This window comes from Macrobrachium rosenbergii, chromosome 6 (assembly GCF_040412425.1).
Source record: "Macrobrachium rosenbergii isolate ZJJX-2024 chromosome 6, ASM4041242v1, whole genome shotgun sequence".
NCBI lineage: Eukaryota > Metazoa > Arthropoda > Malacostraca > Decapoda > Palaemonidae > Macrobrachium > Macrobrachium rosenbergii.
The window spans coordinates 32067883-32089997 of NC_089746.1; the positions used below are offsets into that span (position 1 = coordinate 32067883).

At 37.9% G+C, this 22115-nt stretch overlaps 1 protein-coding gene across 47 annotated transcripts in view; it reads left to right on the forward strand.

The window, feature by feature from the left end:
• The window catches only part of beta-Spec (spectrin beta chain), a 231010-nt gene that overhangs the window by 160144 nt on the left and 48751 nt on the right, over nucleotides 1-22115 (forward strand). For 24 of the 47 annotated variants that reach the window (XR_010853332.1, XR_010853335.1, XR_010853334.1 and 21 more), the window contains 2 exons: nucleotides 1276-1397; nucleotides 6211-6269. Coding sequence is in view for 29 of the 47 variants with exons in the window: in XM_067105462.1 (XP_066961563.1) it covers nucleotides 1276-1397; nucleotides 6211-6269 (181 nt within the window). In the remaining 18 variants the exon portion in view is untranslated. Of the gene's footprint in view, nucleotides 1-1275; nucleotides 1398-6210; nucleotides 6270-7190; nucleotides 7251-12524; nucleotides 12684-22115 lie in introns of all 47 variants that reach the window. The other 23 variants (XR_010853331.1, XR_010853333.1, XR_010853319.1 and 20 more) reach the window with 2 other exon arrangements.

Here is a 22115-nt window from a genome sequence, read left to right on the forward strand (position 1 = left end):
TTGTTTTCAAAACTGTATGCTTAAGCCTATGTGACTCATCTGAGCTAAATATGCCATGGGCAAAACTCCTTTTCTGGTGTCAGTAGATATATATATATACCAGTAGCTTTGAGAAGATTGTGGGATGAAATTGCTTAATGTGCACAACTGTATGATAACAGAATAGGGATGCCTCTATATTATTTGTCATAATTATAATTATGTATTATGCAGTACGCTAGTCATGTTTAGAAACCAAAATTTTCATGAAAAAATGTGACTGGTAAGTTTACATATATGGGATACTGTACTGAAAGTACCTACCTGCATCTAGTTCCCACGGGGTTGAGCCATGGCTCATAAAGCAAGGGTGATGATGTCATGTTCTTCATACCGAGTTGCCCTTCACATGTAATTATGGATAGTTGGAGAAAAGGGTAAATTCAAGTTTATTATACTCAAAAAGTTTGCAGGGTATATTATATTAGTGTTGAATTAAAACAATGTAGATAGAGTATTGTTCACTTGACAGGAATTATGTGTGAAAGAATTCAGCATTGCTAGAATAGCTGTGCTTGACATTTTGCAGCTTGAAAATATCTCTTACTTAATCTGCTTTATTAGTAACAAGAAATTTCTCACATTTACTGAAGTAACAGGCATAAAACATTTTGTTATGAATAGGATTGATTTATTTATCCATTTCCTGTTTGCCTTAAGCAAATAAAGTTTATATTTGTAGAAAGATTCGGGAACATCATAATGTTATAGCAAAGGTATCTCAGCGGAGAAGGAATTTAATTTTGTTTCATTATACAGTATAGTACAGTTTGATTAATTTAACCTGTAGTAAATGGTGGTGATATTTAAAACATTTTAAACTTTTTTAGGACTTGTTTAGACATTTAAATTAGATTTTTAGCTCATTATGATTTTAGGACATGCTTATGCTAGAGATTTTGCTTTTAAAGTTAAGTGTACAAGAGGTATAGATGTGCAAAAGACATTACACTTTTAAAGATTGTACAGTATTCTAGTAAAACTTTTGCAGGTTTAGCACAAGATCTTTTATTTCTTGTACTTGAATGATTCAGTTCACATAACAGCAGAAAAGAACAAAAAAAATGTTATGGATAAATTTTGAATATCTAATGACTGTTATTGTTGACATTGAAAACATAATTGTTTAAATGCTCTTACATTCCTTAGATACTGTCATCCATCATCTAGTAATAAACACTTTAATAGAATTGTGCAGTCTCTAGTTCATATTTTTCATATGAATTTTTGTTGCAGTATGAGCTGAAAGAACTCAAAAGAAAACAAGAGGAGGAGGAGAAGGAGCGTCAGAGACAAGAAGAACTGGCCAAACAAGCAGCTGCTCCTCCTCAACCTTCACCTGATCAACCCAAAGATGGGTAAGTTTCATATGTGTTAGTTAGTGAGAAGAGTTCTTGTGGTGCTATGAAACTGGTATTTTTCATGCTAGTGTTGTGATTTTTTTTCTCCATTTAAAGTATCATATAACAATGTGTTGTGCCATATAGGTACTTTGTTGTTTGTAGCAGTTGAACAGTTTCTTATTAATCTTTGCATATGTATCAAAATTAGCTATTTTTCACAAATTACACCATTCCTAGAGATTTTCTTCTTTCAAGTTTTTCCCTAAAGCAGTTTTCAATTTCTTTCTTTTTATCCAGTTAGAGAATGGCCTACATGGCATTATCTTAACCCCTTGTGTCCTTACATGATCATGTGATGGGATTTCATGGGGAATGCACTACATCTCCCCATCCCAGGACATCTTGTTTATATTTGCCCATAAATACACCCAGGGATGGCAGTTGGTTTTAGTTCTTATCTTTTACAATAGTATGTCAGCCGTAATTGCAATTTTGCAAACTTAAGTACAAAGAAATACTAGAAAAAACCTATAACTCACTAAAAAGTGCTGCATCTCCCATCCCAGTACATCTCATAAATGTTTTGCCATAAATATAATCAGAAATTGTGACTGATTTTATTTGTTATGATATTATGTGAACCGTAATTGTGATTTTACAAAATAAAATTTTAAAAATTTTTAGAAAATATGCTAAAATTAGCATATTTTTATGAGAGTCTTGGAAAGATAAATGCACAGTTTTGGAAATATTTACTTTGAACTTCCTCTGGAAGGTACAGAAAAAATCTATAGTTTTTTTTGTATACCATGTGCATTTGCATATCTTCCCCTTCCATTGATGATTTTTAAAATTTGCCAACCTTCCAGTTTGCCTGGTCTAGGGGTGTTCTTAATATGTATTTTAGCCCGGCCTGTTAGGGTTAATGTAAGCATAGTATTCATCCTTTAACATGTTTGAAATATCCAGTTTGAATATGTTGAATAAAGTTCTCATCTCAAGGGGTAGGTTTACTGAAGTGGAGAAAAAAGGTTAGAAATACCTCCCTCCATTCCTGAGTCAAGGAAATGCAGAATTAAGACAAGACAGGCAGAGTGATAACCCTTAATAGCCAAGAGAGAGCATCCTGCTGTTTTGCAAATGGATAAGTCTACTAGGACTAAATATTTGCCCCAAGAGGACGAGAACCCTATTGGTTGCACTAAGCGATAAATCTTGCCCACTTTTCCTGATGAAGGGTTGTGTTGGAGATTCTGTAGGTTGTGGCAATAGAAGTTGCAGCAGCCTCTGAAAATCTCCTGAAACTATGGTCAGATAACTGCTACGAATTAAGATTAGGTTGTGGCAACAGAAGCTTCAGCAGCTTCCAAAAATCTCCCTCTGAGACTATGCCAGATAACCGCTACACATTAAGATCTAGTGACTGAGGATGAAGGTGAAACCTTTGGAAACCTTCAAGCAAGAAGAGACCTTAAAAAATAGATTGAGTTCCAGAGGGTCTGGGAATCTCTCATGTTGAGGCCAACAGAGGAACAATGAATATTATCCGAGTGTTTACCAAGTTAGAGTTTACTAAGGCTCTTAACCTGGCCAGCACCTATCTGAACAGACCAAAGAGGTAATTTGTAGGTGCTCAGGCTGTCCCATGCCTGGAGCATGGCAATAGTAGGACAGTGTGACAAACATATCTAACAAGGGGGTTCCCCACATCTGCTACAGGGCTTTTCAAAAATCCAAGTGAAAGGATCATTTTGATGAGATAACTTAGTCTCTGGCTAGGAGCATCTGCCACTGTGGTGTGCACCTAGGTGGTTTTGTTGGCTGGGGCTCCTACACAGCATCCTGACAAGACAGTCACAATTGCCCGAAGGCAAAAAAATGCTTGAAGCTTAAAGTACATGCACAAGCAACTTCCTTCTCTGGGCAAAACTCCTAATATAAGACTCCCAACAGCTGAGCTCCCTATCTGGAAGTCTAGGCATCTGAAAACATAGGATATTCAGGTCTTGAAGAACTAGAACCCCCTTTACCAGGTTGCTCCACCAATAGTAGCCACAGAGAATAGTCTGTGGTGGGGATCCTGATGGCTGTAAACACTGAGGCTACTTCCCAACAAGAAGCCAGCTAAAACTAAAGGGAGCAAATACAGGAGTCAGCATAGAACCAACTTCTCTAGAGAGACCAGGTGACCAATCAAAACCTGTCAAATCTTGGCCACAGGGCAAGGCTTAAAGAGGAACTTGTCAATAGTTTTGAGGTGGCAGGGACCATTGACGTCCATCAGGCAAGTGAACTTTGTTACTATGTATTAAGATTGTAAACAGTTAAAGGATCTTTTTCTAGTTGACCTGCAGACCAAGGCATAAACACAAGTCCAGAAGAAGAAACTCCTTTGGAGAAGCTAGAATTCATCAGCCTTCCAAATAATGGCAAAGACAAGTGTAGATAATTCACCCAGGAGTCAACTGGGGTAAGAATCTTGATGAAAACCATGGGGTAGTATATGGAACCAAAAAAAAAGGGTCTGGAACTGGAGCATGTCCCTGCCAAACAAAGTGAAGGTATTTCTTGGAAAGCAAGTGAATGAGAACATGAAAGTATGTGTTTCAGGTTGTGGGAATAAGGAATTTCTCTTTGAGAATAGACCTCCAAACAGACTCCATATGGAAGCATGAGGAAAAGAAATTATTTGAGCTGCCGGGGGTTAATGATTGGTTTACATCTCCTGGAAGGTGTCAGAGGGAGGAAGAGCAAACTGAAGAATCTCAGAGAGACTGGTGAGTTCTACTTATGGTATCCTCCTGCAGCATGGAGGTCATGTTGTTGATGGAGACTGACAGTTAGTGAATGTTCTAAGCAAACATTGCTCTGCAAACAGTGAAGCCTGATCAGGATATGACAGAGGGGAAAAAAAGAATGATAGCAAAAAAATATGGTAAGCAAAACCAAATATTGAAATTAATGAACAAAAATCAAAGTAGTTTAAAATTACTGAGAACTATGATTAGTTATATAATTGAATAAGGATAAGGAAAAATGCAAAAGAGAGAGACCACATCCCTCCAAGACCAACCAGCATGCCAGAAAAAACTTCCTGCTACTCTTTGCTGAAACTCTGTTAGTCAATTGGACTGTCTTGAGAGAGAACTCAAGAACAAGGCTTTGCCCAAGGACTGGTAAAGCACTTGGGTTATGCTGTGAAGGACTGGTTTACCTCCCATTTGAAAGAACAACACTATCAATAGAGGAAAAGTGAGTTCCCAAACAACCTGTCAAGTAAGGATAACACCACAAAGATGAGAAATCTAAGTTTTCAGACTGAAAACTGACTCAAGGCTGAGAACGAGCTATACAGCCAAGCCTGGTAGGGAGACGGTCTCAGCAAAGGGGTGAAGGAGGGATCCGTGACCTGATGAACAGGCACTTTAACCAGAGGGAGACCTCCATTTGCAAGAATTAGCAGCATTAGATAAACCTTAACTACTATCAGCAATAAGGAGTAGCCAGGGTCAATTTGAAAACAAGGGATCGACACTTTTGATCACCCAACAAAGAGAAAAAGAGGTTGAATAGATGAAATCATAGAATCCTTATCATTCCCAGAAAAATGAAGTATAACTTCATTATAGCCTGTAGTAAATGGGATAGGTGAACAGAATGCTGTAAAGTTCTGTTCAGCATGGATACCATGAGATCAAGCATAGTGGAAAAAACCCCAGTCCAGACTGGAAAAGCCACCATTCAAGGGAGTACCAAACTGACCCGAACAAGTGAGCTAGTCTGCCAGTCTGATCCTTGTTGACAGACAGCCCAACAGTGTGGTGAACCATCCATACCTGCATCTGCAAATACTGCCATTCAGAGAAAGAGCAAAGCACTCATCTTCGCTTGGCCAGGTACCCCTGTGGTTTTGCTGGTACAAAGCACTACTGACTAACCTGTCAACTGTTCTCAGAAACTTGGAGAGAAGTAATGCTTCCTATGCTCCCAGGATGCTAACCTGCAGATAAGGCAAGTCTTTCAGCCAGAAGAACCCCCTCACAAATAATTCTGGAAAGTGTATTAGCCCTTATTTGATGCATCCATAAATTGATACTTTTGAAACAGGGAGAGAGCAGGAATCTGCCCCTACAAGATGACTGGTGGCCAAGGACAGAACAGGACAGGAATCAGCACTATACCTCCCAGAGTTTGCCATCTTACAAGCATACCCAGGGACTTGTCTGCTAATTCAGCTTGAGATTCAACTTTTATCCTTTTCCCCTGTTTGTTGGAAGAAAATAGGGATACAGTGAGCCCCCATATTTGCGGGGAATGCGACTCCCCGCGAATAGCTAAAATCTGCGAATACTTAAAACCTCCAAAAACACTTAGAACTGCCCATTTTGATAGTTTAAACACGAGGAAAACCCTGTAAAAATGCTTATACCCGAGTATTTTAATAGTTTTATCACAAAAAGTGCAATTATTCACTAAAATTATATGAAAATACAGTAATTAGTGAATATTTCTCAGTGAAAAACACAGCGAATGGGCAGATTTTCTGCGAATAATGGGTAGATATGTTCCACAGAGAAACCCGCGAATTGTGAGAACGCGAATAAGGGAGGTTTACTGTATTGCACTTACTCCTTTGGAAAAAGGTTTTCTAGGAACATTTTGTTGTAGACAAAATTGTTACTGTGTTGACGGTTTGGTATGGAACAAATTCATTTGTACTTATGAATTTATATACAAAATATTGAAAGGATTGTATTCATCTATGCTCTTTAAATAAGATCATGTGAGGGCAACAAATATTTTTTATTAAAAAAATTTTTTTTTCCAGAACTGATGGTGCTGATGACTCGCATGTTAATGGGGAGGAGCATGATGAATCGCGAGAAGGTAAAGTATTTTTTGTATGCCCATGTATTAAGCATTTAAAATGTTTGGTCAAGTTGCAACTTTGGCCAATAAGCATCTGTATTTTTGAGGTGTTGATTCATCAGTTACTTGAACACTGATTATGACTTTCTGATATACTGTAAGTTAGTTTTATATGCAAATGTACAAGTGCTTAAATATTTCATGCCACATAACACACTTGAAGTTTGGCTGTGAAATGTTTCATTGTTTATGAAATTGTGTGCCCTTAGATTTTAATTAGAAAAATTCAGAAAATCATATACAGAATTCAAGATCATGAAGCACTGCAAGGAGATTGATACTAGGAACTGATACACAGTTTGTTATGTTTCTTAAGTCAGATTAACATGTTCGTGGTAGATGCAAGGACCTATTCAAAAGTAGTAATACTAACAATAAGCATGAAGTGAATCATAATTTGGAACCGTAGGGTGTTAGGTATTTTGGTAGCATTGAGGGGAAGTGCAGTAATTCATTGATGAATACACATAAGTGAAAATATGTGTATACAGTATAATAAACTACTGTGTAACTTAGTATTGGGACAGAAACTTAGTAAGAAGCTCTTTAATTCTGATTAATTATGAGAGGCATATGTCCTTTTTCAGTTTAATTTGCCCACAGCATTAGTGTTGGTCACTTATTGGGCTGAAAACACTGCATGGCTTTCATATAAAAGTGTTCCATTTTAATTGTGTGCAGCTTTTTTGGTCTTGAACCATTGCTTCATGAAATGATGTATTGATACCCTAAAAACTTCATTTTTATTTAACTGTAACAGAAGCGGCCAGCTGTGTTTTGCTGGAGTGATTTCACGGAAAGTTTATAGCTTTATTTTATTTTCATGTTACAATATTACATTGACCCCAGCTAAGTTTGTATATGTTATCTTATGGTCAGCTGTAGGGCTTCCATCATCTGGTATTCCTACCAAGAGTAAATCACACACATTACCCAGAGGTAAGAGGTAAAACTTAGTGAGTGCAGTGGGTATTTACACTGGTTTCATTTAGTGCTTCAACAAAGCTGTTGGTGTAGTAATAGCTGTAGTTAATTATCAGTGACTTTGCCATCAGTGATTTACAGTATTGCTGTTGCTAACTTTAATTAGTTTAATTTTCTTGTTTCAAATGAATATTGTATACTGCACTTACAGTACTCTGCTATGTAAGTATTGGAGAGAAAAGCTAAATTGGAGTTTATCACATAATCTTTAGCTTTAGTACTGTATATGTTTAATTAGCAGTTTTGAAAAGAGTGAGTTTTTTGTGTGATGATTCTTAGGGCTATTCTTTTCACCTACACATGGCTTAGGTTAATTGTGTGACCAGCAGGTCATAGTCAAGTTATCATGTGGTGAAACGGATCTATATGGAAGGCCTTGTGGTTTTATCTCTTAGTTAGAAACTTTTTGGCTCTGATGTATTTGTTGCATTTTGAGACATCACTTAAGGGGTAAAGGTTTGCGGTGGTTTCTGGATCTTTGGAGTAACACTTTCTACATTTCATTATGTAGAGTGAAAATGGTGAGGAGGTTATTTGATGTTTTGTGCTTAATAGTTGTAATTTAGCTACAACTTACTACATTTAAACAAAGCTCTTTGATGTAGTATATATATATCCAGTATTGCTTTAGATGTGTTTTTTGTTCTATGCACAGTGAAATATTTTAGTCTTGAAATATAATTTGTTATTGTATTGATAAGAATGCTTTTATTGATTATGGCTTCCCCTTAGCATGAAAAATGTTAGTAGAAAATACCACTGGAATTTGTGAACTGCCTGGTAAATGCACAATTTGTAGTTACCAGTGAACTGAAAAATGTTAATATTAATTTTGAAGCCTTTTGAAATAGCAGATATTGTACCTTATTTGTAAGTTGCTGTGATTCACGTTCCCTATTGTGAAATTGCTAGGCAAATTATGACGTATTAGCTATATATCTAGCATATACTGCATATTATGAATAATTAATATTTGGAAAGAAGACCCACTTCCAGCAAATATTAATTACTAGTAGTGTATCAGCACCATTGCTATTTCTTAGGGTCTATTCTGTGTTATGTATGGGATGCCCTTCTGCAGAAGGGTTACTGTAAAGTAAATCTCCAGAGGGCACTTATAAGGTCTTAGAGAGTTTATTAAGTACCATAAGCAAATGCTTCACAAAGACAACTTTCCATCTTTGGTTGGGAAGTCAAGATGATTGAACATTTTAAGTTGCTACATTATGTACTGCAAGTCAGCCTGACAGTTAATTTGTATGGTTGACCTTTTTATCCATACTGTTGATTGGTCAACTTTTCACATGAGAAGCTACTTTGGATGGAGGTTTGCTCCTACCTCTCTGGCAACTACTGCCAAGGACATGAGGAGTAACATTATAAGTAAGTACCCTGAAGTGGAATGCCCCCACTCTTACATCAAAGCCAGCTACATTTTCTAAATACCTCTCATAGCCTGCAAGATGGAGCTGTGTGTAAACATTGTCACAATGCCGTAACAGCACCCTGACAAGACAGATGCTATTAGATGCCATAGAAATAATCGATACTGAACAACATACTCTGCAATTCACTGAAATGCTATAAATCCAGCAGCAAATACCTTCCTCAAGATTACTCATGAACACTTCATCTTCTCAGGACCTTGCAAAGGAGTTCTGGCACTGAACCAGCAGGAGAGTGAGCCCCAGCAAGGCCGTTTCCTTCTTCCCCCATGGGATATTTTAGAAGTCACTAGATAGGGAGATGTAGTCCCTAACCAATGTAGCTTTTAGTCAAAAAGGTCAACCAATCAGTGCCACAGATAGGAGATCCACCAATCAAATGCCAAACTTTAACCTGACTACTAAATTGATGAGAAGGAGGACTTTGAGGGCTTCAGTACTTGCCATTGTGTATCATGAGTGAATGAGACTTGAGAGACTGTGGACAACTCAAAACGACTTGACATGAACAAACAGTATATAATTTCACCGTTGGGAGTGAACTGATATGCTCCAGTCCTCATGTTGGGAAAAGATAAGATAGAAGAAGCAAATAGTAAAGATGATCCAGAGTTGTAAGTATTGTGGAAGAAGGCAGAAAAGAGTTTGATGACTTTTATCAGATTTGCAGTCATCCTACATGAACGCTCATAAAGTTTTGCTGCTCCATGTCATGCATAATGGATTAATTCATCAGCATCAAAAGGCATGCAACCAAGTTTATATTCAATCATTCATGATGACAGCATCATCTCATTCCCTGAAATCACCTCAACCTCCCACCTCCACTTCTCAGAGTCTTCCCCCTCTCACTCCCCTCCATCTCTGCCTCAGATGGATATCTCCAACAGTGGCAATAAATTTGAGTGCTTAGATTAAAAAACCAAAAATAAAATTATAGACTGAATATGTGATGAAAATGGCTGAACCACACACTTTTGCCACATTTGTGTAAGAGTGAATAGAAATATACTGGGTAATCCACTGTAGGCATGAAAAAATTGCATTCCTACCTTGAGTCTGTTTATACTCCATCACTTTGTCAACAAGCATCTTTCTGGCCAAAACCAGCCATGAGAAAACTCTTGATAAAAACTCTTGATATTGGTTGGTCTGTCTTATGGAGCCCCTGGTGGGACCATAAGGGTAACTCCTTTTGAGGACTCAGCATCTACCAACAATAGGTTTTTATCATGTCAAAACCTGTTATTTAAATGTTTAATTAGATAATGGTTTATGAATTATTGTGTTTTTGTTATGTGACAGTGTATAAGCCTAGCCTATCTTACTGCCCCCCCCCTCTCTCTCTCTCTCTCACATTATTTTTATTGGCATTTATTTATAGGATTGCAGTATGGTACTTGATTATTATTGTTGCGTTACATATACTGTAGTATAAATTTTTCAGTCTGTGAATGTGAGCATGTGTATGATAGAAACAGAGAGAGGGAGGGAAACGCAAACAAGTACACAGTAAATGTGTAGTTTCAGTGTGTTAATGTCAGCTGTGTAATGCATCAGTGTGTGTCTCTTGTCAGTTGTATTGATGTACATTACAGGTATAAACACTTAACATTATCATTAGAGGTAGGTGAGCACAGGATAATGTTGAGTTTAAGGTGTTATGAATAATTGATGATAGACAATGAAAGGACATTTCTTGACACCTGGCATTATAGTAGCTTCTCTCTCAAAGCATACTGGCAAATTCAAATAACTGAGAACACTTTGGTCCCAAGGGTGCCAGCTATAAGAGATTTTACTAATCTTGATAATTGCATTCCCAAAGAAGGTGCAGAGTTTTATCTAGACAGCTTTTCTGCTCAATATCTAGACAACTTTTGTGCTCAATAAGTTACAGATCATAGACATCTTTCCAAGGTTTGCTGCATCCCTTCTTAAGGGAGGTGCCAACGCCATGAGGCCCCATTATAAAGTAGGTAATCCTAACTACCTTATGACGAAGGGATTTGCTTCAAATTTTTACCACTTGTTAAACAACTAACATGCGGAAAATACCTCATTAGGAAGCAAAAAATTCGACCTCTGAGTTTATAAATTTTGCCGTTAAAAAAATGTAAATATGTCATTTTTCATAAATCATATAAAGTTGCGATCAAAAATAATTTTCCTCATGTCAAATTAAAGATGTATTGTGATACTGCATGCTGTGAAAGTTTTATCAAATTTGGTTCAGTTTTCTCTGAGTAACTGTCATTTACTTTTTTAAAAAATTAAGTTTTGAGAAAGTGGCAAAAGAAAATTATTGCTTATTTTTTAATGACTATGAAACTATGATAGTTAGAAAGCTGATTTTTGCAGTAAAAGTAGTTCGTCATTTAAGAAACATCCCATCTCTTCTTTGCTCCTATTGTGGCAGAAAAAAATGGTACTCAAACATGCACTAAAAAGCCAGGAGGTGTGGCATGACGTGCAGAGTACACCGTGGTACCACATGGCATGCCCGAAAGAAATGTTGCCATATGCTTAGATATTTCTTTTATTCGTGAATAGACACCCTGAATAGATATCATGAGGAAATAAAACATAATATTCATTCTTGACTTGTAAATGATTTCACTTATGATAAATTTTGTACACGTTAAATGTGACGAGGAAGATTGCTATTCATTAGCATTGTCTGTATATTTGCTTATAGCATGTTGATTTACATGTTATGGTTATTTTACTGTAAAAATAAGTAAAGAAATATAAAAGGTCAATAAATTGTCTGTATATTTGCTTATAACATGTTGATTTACATGTTATGGTTATTTTACTGTAAAAATAAGTCAAGAAATATAAAAACAAGTCAGTAAATACAAAGCAGTAATAATAAGTCAAGAAATACAAAACATGTGTAAATTGTTGGGCTCAGTACATCTATGGTGCCATTTTCACGAGTCCCAAGACTATCGGCACATTGAGCAAGTTACTCTGATCTCTCATTTTCTTTAACACTACCATTAGAGAGAATGGGATATTTTATATTTTAGTGGATGACAAGAGTACATCGGTGATTTCGAACTAAACAGGATTAGAAAATTTTTTACAAGTTTTGCAACAATTTTTTACTTACAGTGCCATACAAGCATTGAACAAAATTTTCAATAAACTAATCTAAAAAAATTTTTTGAGCAATAACGCTTCAGGATATTTTTATTTAGACATAAAACAGCCCACAACATTCAGTAACTGTTTTGATTATTACTTGAAATTCGAAGATTGTGCGACCCTTAAGAGAAGCATATGATATACCATATTGAAAAAACTTATATAAAGTCGGTGATGCTGATACAACAGTAGTACATATTGGTAATAATAATAGTTTGGTGAAATACTCTTAACATCTGCATTTCAAACTGTCGAGTCTGTTAAACTATGGTTATGTATTATCAAGTCATGTCTTAGTACATAATTGAAGCCAATTTACCTATTTGTACTTAATGTTTTCCCAGTTTCAAAATCTTGTACTGTGATTGTAATGTGCACAAAACTGGTTAGTTTTATATTCCTAAGTGGTATAACCAAATAAGATTGTTTTGCATTTTAAAAGCTTGAGATGATGCCAAGGGGAAGCTAAATGGTTCACTTTTCAATGCATCATTTACAGATTCTTATTCAGTGTTGCTTTCCATCTGTGACTTTGGATTAGACATTTTATATATTTTGTTTAAGATATTTTAGGGAGTTGTTGCATGTTTTAATGCATGATGCATGATGTGCATGCTGTGCTGTGTTGTAGAGCATGAGGAGAGAGGAGCAGCTAGAGGGGGCAGTGCACCCAGCACACCTCGCCCACCTTCCACTCCTGCAACCCCTGCCACTGCATCAGGTGCAGTACGTGGGCGTCCAGGCTCCTCTGCTACGCTACCAGCGCAGTCACCTTCCACACCAACTTCCCGTGAGTAAATCTTGAAATGACTAGATACTCGCCTTTTATACTGTACTATGCTTTTAGAACAGTTTATTTGAATGATTAAGTTTTATTTTTTTGTGTTGTTAAGTTGAACATTTTAGTGCAATTTTGAAATACTGATATATTTAGATTTAGATTTTCTTGATGGATGGAACATGCATTCAGAGGGCTTTTTGCTTACTCACCTTAAGGTAAGTTTGCTTGCTATATAATATGTATATATATATGTGTACAGTATATATATATATAAGTTCTTTAGCCAGTTTCTTTGGCTCACACTGAATCTATAGATTTAGAAATTATTCCCGTTTCATTTAAACTTTAGTCTGTAGCCTTCAAGTGAACTTTCATTACAAGGAAGTCAGCCGTGGTTATTCAAGAAATGTACGCTTTCAAGAACTAATGCTTCAGTTCATGCTTTGAGTGTGAAAGATCTATTTTAGCCTTGTCACCATGAAGGTGACATTCCTTCCTAAATAATGAAACCTTCATTGCAATGTGGATTTTAACAGATAATCACCAAAAAGCTGCTTTTTAAGCTTTATGCTGTACACATTTTGATGAATCATCAAAATGTTGCCATGAACTTCAATAGGGCTGGTCTGCTGTGTTGAGTTCTTATTTTTAACCTGGCTTCAGAGAGCTGTTGTGCCTTGGATGACCATTTATTAGATGGATTCTGCTCATTGTAACTGCATAACCAGAAAGCTGTTAACTTAGCTTTGTAGTGATGTCACTTGCGCTGGTGACCTTGCTGAGTATTAGGAAGGAAGGGTATTTTTACTTTGACTCCTTAAAAGTAACAAGTAGACCAATAGATGAATTGCACTACAAATTTTATATACAAAACACACTATTTTTGCTTTTTTCTTTTCTTCCCATTCCAAAAAATCCTTGTATCACATGCTCATCTGTTTTCTTTTACCATAATTTATAGTTAAAAAGGAAAAATTTTAGGTAGCTCTTATGACCTTTCCTAGTGTTATGGGTAAACAAATTTTTTAGAAGGGACTACCTAAATCTAGTTTAACAAATTTTTAGTGTTGCTCTAAATTATCTAGGACTGGTCTAAACTCTTATTTTTCCTCATTTCACTGTAATTTGTTCTTCTGTTAGTCTCCAGTTATTATTAACATTACTGTAATGGAAGTTCCATAAACCGTATTTGAGCAGAGATCGTAACAGGAGAATGGTATCCCAGTTGCATTTATTGGGAAACATGGGAATCCTTATAATCATTACCAAGTTTTCTGGTAGCATTACATGTGTAAGTCGGGGGAGGACTGTTGGTATATAGATAATTCTGTTAATTGGGATGAGAATAAGGAATATAAATGAGGAGTTACGGGCACTAAATACATCTGTTACAGCCTCAAAAACCCATACTACAATCCTTTCATTTTCACCCCTTCAGTATAGAAAAAACAGAACTTGCTAGGGCTTATTTTACAGTACTGTAGAAGTACTATTAAATGTTAGTAAAAAATGTTTTTGTAAAATAAAAATTTAAAAATATTTTCAAGTTCTCATTCTCACCATCACAAGAAAATGCTGAAATTCAATTCTTTTAGATATCAAAATTAGCATTTTTTTTTTTTAGTCAGATAGGTGTAGGCATATGTACTGTGAATGTTTTTATGGAAATTAATAAAAAAAAAAAAATATGGATTTTTAAGTTACAGCTTAACTTTTTGAAATACGTACAGGCCTCTAAAGCTGGATTGGGGGTATGTGTCTACTTGGCCCCGTTGGTTGGTAACTGAGGTGGGATGTAGTAAGCACTGTCTTGGGAAAGAAAGAAAACATGGCTTTAGTTAATTTGAATGGTTCTTTACAATTTTTTCCAATATTAGACATTCGTTCTGTGAAAAAGAAACATTTGAGTCACAACTGAGTATCAGTCAATGAGAAACATACTGTAAGTGGGGGAGCACAGTGCAAGATTGGCTAATTAGCTAAACATTACTGTTACTGGAGTTCATTCTTATCCCTCATAATCTAGTAGACCAAGACATCATCTCTCTTATACATTGTATGAGACCCATAGGATTAACTAGTCAAAGGAAGTATCAAAATTTGTTTAAAGTAGTCAAGGTTATTTTGGACATGACTAGGTAGATCTAAAAGGGAAACCATGCAGAGTGCAATAAAAACATGGGTCTCTCTGATTAAAAAGATAATGAATTATCATCATTCCCAAGTAGAGCCAAGTAATTACTTGAGCATTAACTTTTCATGAACATTTTGTACAATGCTAGGTCTCCCTACCGTAAATGTAGAAGCTTTGTTGCTGTTTTTCAAAGGTCCTATCCTTAAAACTGGTTTTATTGTGAAATTCATACATTAAACAAAGTGGGTGTGAATGTTGAAATATGCTGGATCTCTGCACATGAATGTGTTAAAGGAAAGGAAGACAATAAGCAAGCAGCCAAAATGATGTCACGACAAGCTCAAACATTCCCTGAGAAGATTTTAATAATTAAAATTGTCATAAGAAAATGGCAGATGTAACCTATTAACAATGCTGATGAAAAGAAGGAAGTAAGATGCGAGTAATATACTTGTTGCCAAACCAAGCAGAATAGGAGGAGGAATAGTTCTATACGGGAAGGGAAGATTCCTTCAAAGAGTAGTCTTATTTTCCAGTTAGCTCAATAGTTTTGCAGTTTTATTTTATTTATTTATTTTTTTTTTTTTTTTGTCTGACTTTCTGTGCCAGGCAAATGTCTTTCTCGAACATTGATGTATAGTTTACTTAAACAACCTTTTCTTGAGAGCAGATGTATTGTTCAAAAATTTTCCAAGGTATGGATTTACCCAAGACACATTGAATTGTATGAATTATATCAAGGGACAATCTAAATTTTAGTTGAATGTTGATGCAAGTATCTTTTCAACAAAAAAGGTTTAATTGCTTCACTTATCAAAGCTTACATGTTTCCTAGTAGCTTGGCTGTAGCAGCCTTTAATCACACAGTTGAAATTCATTGTTGCATGAAATTTGCAGGTTACAGTTTGTTCTGTCCTGGTGTTGAGGATATGTTGTATTCAAGAGAAAAAGGCATTGAATTGTTTATTAGCAGGTGACTGTAGGGTGTAACTAGAAAAGTTATAGTCACATGCAGTAGATTATGAAGTGCAGAATTTAAGGCATTGAAAATATTTAGAGTACTAAGACCGGAAATTCTGTATTAGAGTGCATGCAGGTAAATTGCGTGTTGAGGTTATGGTAGCAGAATTTAACGTATTCCATTTGACTCTTAAATGTTGGACATTAATGAAAGAGCAGAGACCCCAAAATCTCTTAAGGTAAGAAGTTAATTGCAAGCGTGTTTTACTTCTGTAGAATAGCGATGTGACTAGTTTTTCTAAATTTTCATGATGTTTTGTGTTTATCTTTGGGACAGTCCATTTGTTTTGTTACAGTAGCCATCATTGTTATAATAATTAAGGTGCAAATAAATAGTTCTCACACTCATTTAGTTATGTTTGTTCTAATGGGATACAAACTGACACTTTTTAAGTAAAGAGTATCTTTCATGCATAGCTGAATGATTGAATGAACATAATTACAAGGTTATCCATATGGTGATGCTTAGTGAGTGAGGCAGAGTACCAGCTAAGCTCCTAGCATGTAGGTCATCAGTTTATTTTTATACTGTGTTTGGTGAAGTGTTGCCACTGTCATTTCTACCTTGGATGAATGTAGCTGAATTTACATTTCTTTGTTTTTCTGCTTTTTTTGTTTGCATTTTATCTTGTTGTCTCCATTACTGTTTTTAATCAGGGAGTTATGTAGATAGGAGGGTCTTAGGTGATTATGTGACTGCTTTATCCCCTGCATTTGTAGACCACATAAATTTTGTTCTCATAATCAAAGTAAGGTATGTATCCGGTCTTCCCATGTGAGGAATTTGCAGATTTGAATCCTCTCTCAGTGGGAAAGATTGAGCAAGACTTAAGAGGAAGGACAAGGCATTTTCCTTCTTTGGCAGGGAGTTTTACTCTACTGGTCAAGTCTACCACCATCCAAGAGTGCTTCTTTCAAGCCAAGGGTTAACTCTCTCCCAATCAAGAAATTGTTCAATTCTTTGTTTGAATAGTATAGCCTCTTCTGGGGTTGATGTCCCCACAGTGGCATCTTCCCCTCCGATAATAGTGACAAATTATCCTGCGAGTATATTAGGAAGATTTGGCATAAACTGAATGTTTGTTAGCTTATCCTTTGCCACCTTTCTTGATGGTTTGGTGAAGAACAAAGAACTTTTGTCTCCCTGATTATCTGTGGTGGTAGTTCCAATTGATAATTATTCATCAGCTAAACCCACAGCTCATGCGATGCCTACTGTTACTAGACAGCTTGAACAATCACTTGAAATTGTTGTTCCTGCTGATCCTCTTTGGAACACGCCTGATTCTTGAGTACTATACTATCTCTGCATATTCTGGACACTGGACAGCTAGTGTACGTGGTGATATGAGAAAAAATTCTTCACGATTCTCCTGTTCCTCATGCAGATGAAAGAGGAAGAAGGGTAAATCTAAATGTTTTCATAGGAAGCCTAAATCTTCATCCCAATCCAAGTAGCATTGTGTAGACACTGCTACATACATGATCCAGTGAATGCAGGAGAACTCATTCTTCATTAAATCGGTTTCTCTCTTCTGTCTCTCCACAGCTTGGTCTCCAGACTGTGCTGGAAGAGGCTAATCACCCTTTCCACCTTGCTCATCAAGGGAGTCTTAGGGGAGCAGGGGTAGGCACCACAACGATCCAGTACCTAATAGGTTCCTGTCTAGAGTACACGTACTCCATCACATCCCCCCGACAGTTAGGGAGAGGAGGTTAGGCTCCTTTGTTGCTTTTTAATCTAGAGCATTCTCTTGCGTGAGAGATATCCCCAACAGAAATAACTGCTCAATGAATATCTTCAATCTAGCATCTTGTCGTATTCCCTTGCAAGATTACTTGGCTCTTCCAGAGAAGATCAGCTTAGAGGTTCTTATCCTTGAAAATCTGTTTTTATGACTGAAGAATGGTCAATCATTCATTAAAACCTGCTCCCATGGGAAGTATTTTCCCTCTGAAGCCCCTAATAACGTAATTAGAACAGCATTTTCATCATCATCATTCCCAGAAAGGCCTTGCCTTGAATGAACAGGTAAAGGCGATGTTGGAGAAACATGTAGAAATAGTGAACTGACGTTCTCCAGGTTTTTACAGCCAGGTATCCCTAGTAAGAAAACAACCAGGGGATAGCAGCCAATACCAACCTATCTTTCTTGAACAAGTTTGTTCAGCAGCCTCTTTCAAGATGGGAAACCCCTCATTTTGTTGAGCAGCCTCTTTCAAGATGGGAAACCCCTCGTTTTGTTCAGCAGCCTCTTTCAAGATGGAAACCCCTCGTTCCATGTTAGCTTTAGTCAGAGAGGGAGACCTCAAGCCTTCAGTAGATTTTCAGGATATATATTTTTAGATACCCATTCACCAGTTTTCAATTTGGTTTTGGCTTTGGCTCATTCGAAAGGTACTTGTCTGTGGAGGCACTTCAATGATTGGTTAATCCTAGCATTATGAAGTCACCATCTGATAGATTGTGTTCTTGAACTTTGCAAAACACTAGGTATTATGGTAAACTAGAAGATATCCAACCTCTTTCTCAAACAGCAGAAAAGTTGTCTGGATATGTCTGGGTACGCTCCTGGACTGTCAAGATTGATTGATTGATTATGAAATTTAGGTCATGAAGACCCAGCGCCAGAACCCATCAGGATTATTCAGCACAGCGATGAAGATGAAATATATAAATTAATGATGTGATTGATAATGAAAAGGTGAATGGTAACATACTGTACTAGTAAAATTCAGTGTTACAATATGAACATAAAAAATAAAGAATATTAGATAAAAATCATAAAAATAAATATAAAAATATTATTTAAAAGGGATTTTGTGAAGGAAAAATCTATTTCTGGAGAGGGGCCCGTGTCTAGAAGTGAAAAAGTCCATTCAGCACTTATTTCTAGGTAATTCTGTTGCTAGATACCAGAGAAAAGCTAAATGAAAATTGGAGTTACTACCCCCAGAGCTGAGCTCCATTAGATGGAGTCGTATGAAAGGGTGAACGATATAAACACGGAACCCTGTCCTACAGAGATTCCCAAAGTCAAAGTCCCACCGAGAGGTGCGTTTTTACAAACCCATGCACCACTCATGGATTGTACATAAAGCATCGCTAGTGCATTCATTCCATGAAAGCACCACCTCACTAGAATGATGTTTTTACTAAGAGAGACAACATAAAATAGGGGTCAAATCGGGCCCTCTCCAGAAATAGATTTTCCTTCACAAAATCCCTTTCTGGATCGGGTCCCAGTCAGCCGGTGAAAAATAACAAAGAAATAAATATCATTCTTATGCTGTAAGAGACAACGAAATGTTAGGGAACAGAAGACCATAAGTCCACCAAACAGGTTTAATTGCTAGCAATAATTTACAAGTAATGTACAAATGGAACTGGTGGGAGCTTAAAATTAACATGACAATGTATAAAATATACTTAAACAAAACAATTATACAAAATTTGTAAAAATTATAAAATAAATGTGTCACCGGACAAATATACAGATAACACGGTCAGGGGACAAGATCAAGGTATGCCTGACTGGGATGAATGTAAGGATAACTGAGGCAGTGGAGGAAGAACTGACTAGGAATCAGAAAGGGTTCTAGAGGAGGGACAACGTTCCCTGCCGCTACTGTTGAGAATTTAAGGGCTTCTAAAGATTTCAAATAGTGACGTTTGAAAACCAAGGGAGACTTCCAACCAGTGTACTTGGTAAGATCCATGAAATTCATGTAATGGAAGTAGTTAATGGAGGTGGCCACAGCTCTAATATCATGAACTCTTGGGACTGAATCAGGATTAGCTTGTTTGATGAAGTACAAGATCTGTTGTCAAATAGCAGGCATAGAGATATTACCCCCTTCTCTGATAAAGAGAGGCCCAGATGAGATGTGAGAGGACCTGTCTAAATAAGCCTTCAATGTATGAACTGGACATAGGGACAGGTCTTGAGGGACTGGGGGAGAATTTTCCAGGCGACCACCTATTTTGCAGATCTTCATTTTTCGCTAGGAACTTAGGGTGAGGAATCAGCAAAACCTCCTGATGGTAGGAAGTCAACATGGTTGGTTTCCCTAGAGAGTGCAGACAGCTCTGAAATTCTAGCACCAAGCTAGGCTGACTAAAAAAACGTTTTTTCTCAACAAGGAAAGGTAGGAACAAGACTGATTGTCGATATTTGATGCTAATTTTAACATCGTCATTCAAAAACCAGGAAACCGTAATGTGGACGGATTACTGGTCTCAGCGAAGCACAGGCCTTAGGGATGGAAGAAAAGTAAGGATCTGTGAGGTCAATTTTGAAACCGCACAAAAAATACTTTCCGTAAAGATGACTTGACTGTAGTAACAGTACTTGAGGCTAAACCTTTTCAAACAGTGACCTAAAAAGGAGATTGCCAAATTTGTGGTCATTACTGTAGCTTTAGATTCCTTCAAAAAGAGTGCTAGCTTCTTAACTGCTGAGTCATACTGCCGGAGAGTAGAGACCCACTTATCTGATTCCAAGAACACGGTATTAACAGGATCAACATTAGCATCCCTCTGAGCCGCAAATTTCATAAAGTCCATAAAGCCAGGGCACTTTGAATTCTTGAGGAAGCTGACACAGTCTGTGTTTGTACTACCTGTGTCAGTTTTGGACTGGGGATTTGGACGTGGCGAAGTTTCAGTTCCAGCAGAAGTGGAAACCAGTTGCTCTTTGGCCAGTAGGGAGCCACTAGAGCTACTTGACCCTTGAAGGTCCTGAGTTTGTGAAGGACCTTTAACAACTAAGTTTACGGAGGGAACAGATAAATCTTCTTCCACCTGTTCCAATCCAATGACATTGCGTCCGTGGAGAGAGCTTGAGGGTCCAGGTTGGGAGCCACATAACGAGGGAGTTTGTTGTTGAACTTGGTTGCAAACAAATCTACCTCCAGGCCCGGAACTTGGTCGCAGATCCAACTGAAAGAGTCCCTGTCTAGGGACCACTCCGACTCTAGGGGAGTCGTTCTTGAAAGAGAATCCGCCACGACATTCCGGACCCCTGCAAGATGAGTGGCAGACAGGTGCCACTTGTTCTTGCACGCCAGGAGAGAAAAGTGCAATCATTACCTGGTTGATCGGCTGGAGATTTCAACCCCGTTTATGCAGTGGACTATTGTGGCGCTGTCCAGAACCAGCCTTATATGAATCTTCTTGGGAGGAAGGAGCTTCTTCAAGGTAAGGGAAGACCGCCATGGCCTCCAGAATATTTTATGGAACTGGCGGAACATGGTGGACCAAGTTCCTTGCACTTCTTGGTGTTGAGAATAACCTCCCCACCCGCTCAGGGAGGCGTCTGTGTGGATAACCAACGCCGGAGGAGGAAACTGGAGAGGAACTGACTTGGACAGGCTATGACTGTTGACCAAGGCCGGAGTCTCTTCTTCAAGATGGGAGGAATCAGAGACACCTTGTCTCTGAGCCTGATATTTGCTCGACTCCGCCATACTCTGTTTATATCTTTCAGTTTTGTCTTCAGCAACAGATCTGTCACTGAAGCGAACTGAAGAGAGCCCTAAGACTCTTTCTTGGGCTTATCCGAGAGGCCTCGTTTGGTCTTGAGAAACTGCCTGGTTGCTCTGGCTATCTCTTTCCTCTTGGTTGGTGGAAGAGAGAGCCTGTGAGAATTCAGGTCCCACTGGATTCCTAGCCACTGAAAACGACTGCTCGAACCAGGCGGGACTTCTCCTGTTTACACGAAGCCCAGAGATTCCAGAAAGCTGACCACAACTGTTGTAACCCTCCGGCACTTCCTCGACGCTGGATGCCCAGATGATCCAGTCGTCTAGATATGCGGCCAGCGCAATCCCTTGAGACCGGAGTTGTTGCACGCGACCGTGTCTGTCAACTTGGTTAAAAATCCTTGGGCTACGTTGAGGCCAAAGGCATCACCTTGAAAGAGTATGCCTGCCTTCCGAGCCTGAACCCCAGAAAGGGGGAGAACCTTCTGCAACCGGGACGTGATAATAGGCGTCGGAAAGATCTATAGAGGTGGTTACGGCTCCACGGGGCAGTAGGGTCCGAACTTGGGAGACTGTAAGCATCCGAAACTTGTCGCAACGAATGTAGGAATTCAGACGGGACAAGTCCAGAATTACTCTCCGCTTGTTGGAACCTTTCTTGGGAACACTGAAGAGCCTGCCTTGGAACTTCAGATTCCTCACTTTTCTTATGGCCTGCTTCTGTAACAGATCCTTCACGAAGTCCTCGAGATCCTTGGTCGGTGACTGGTAAAACCTGACTGGTGGAGGGGGACCGTCGATCC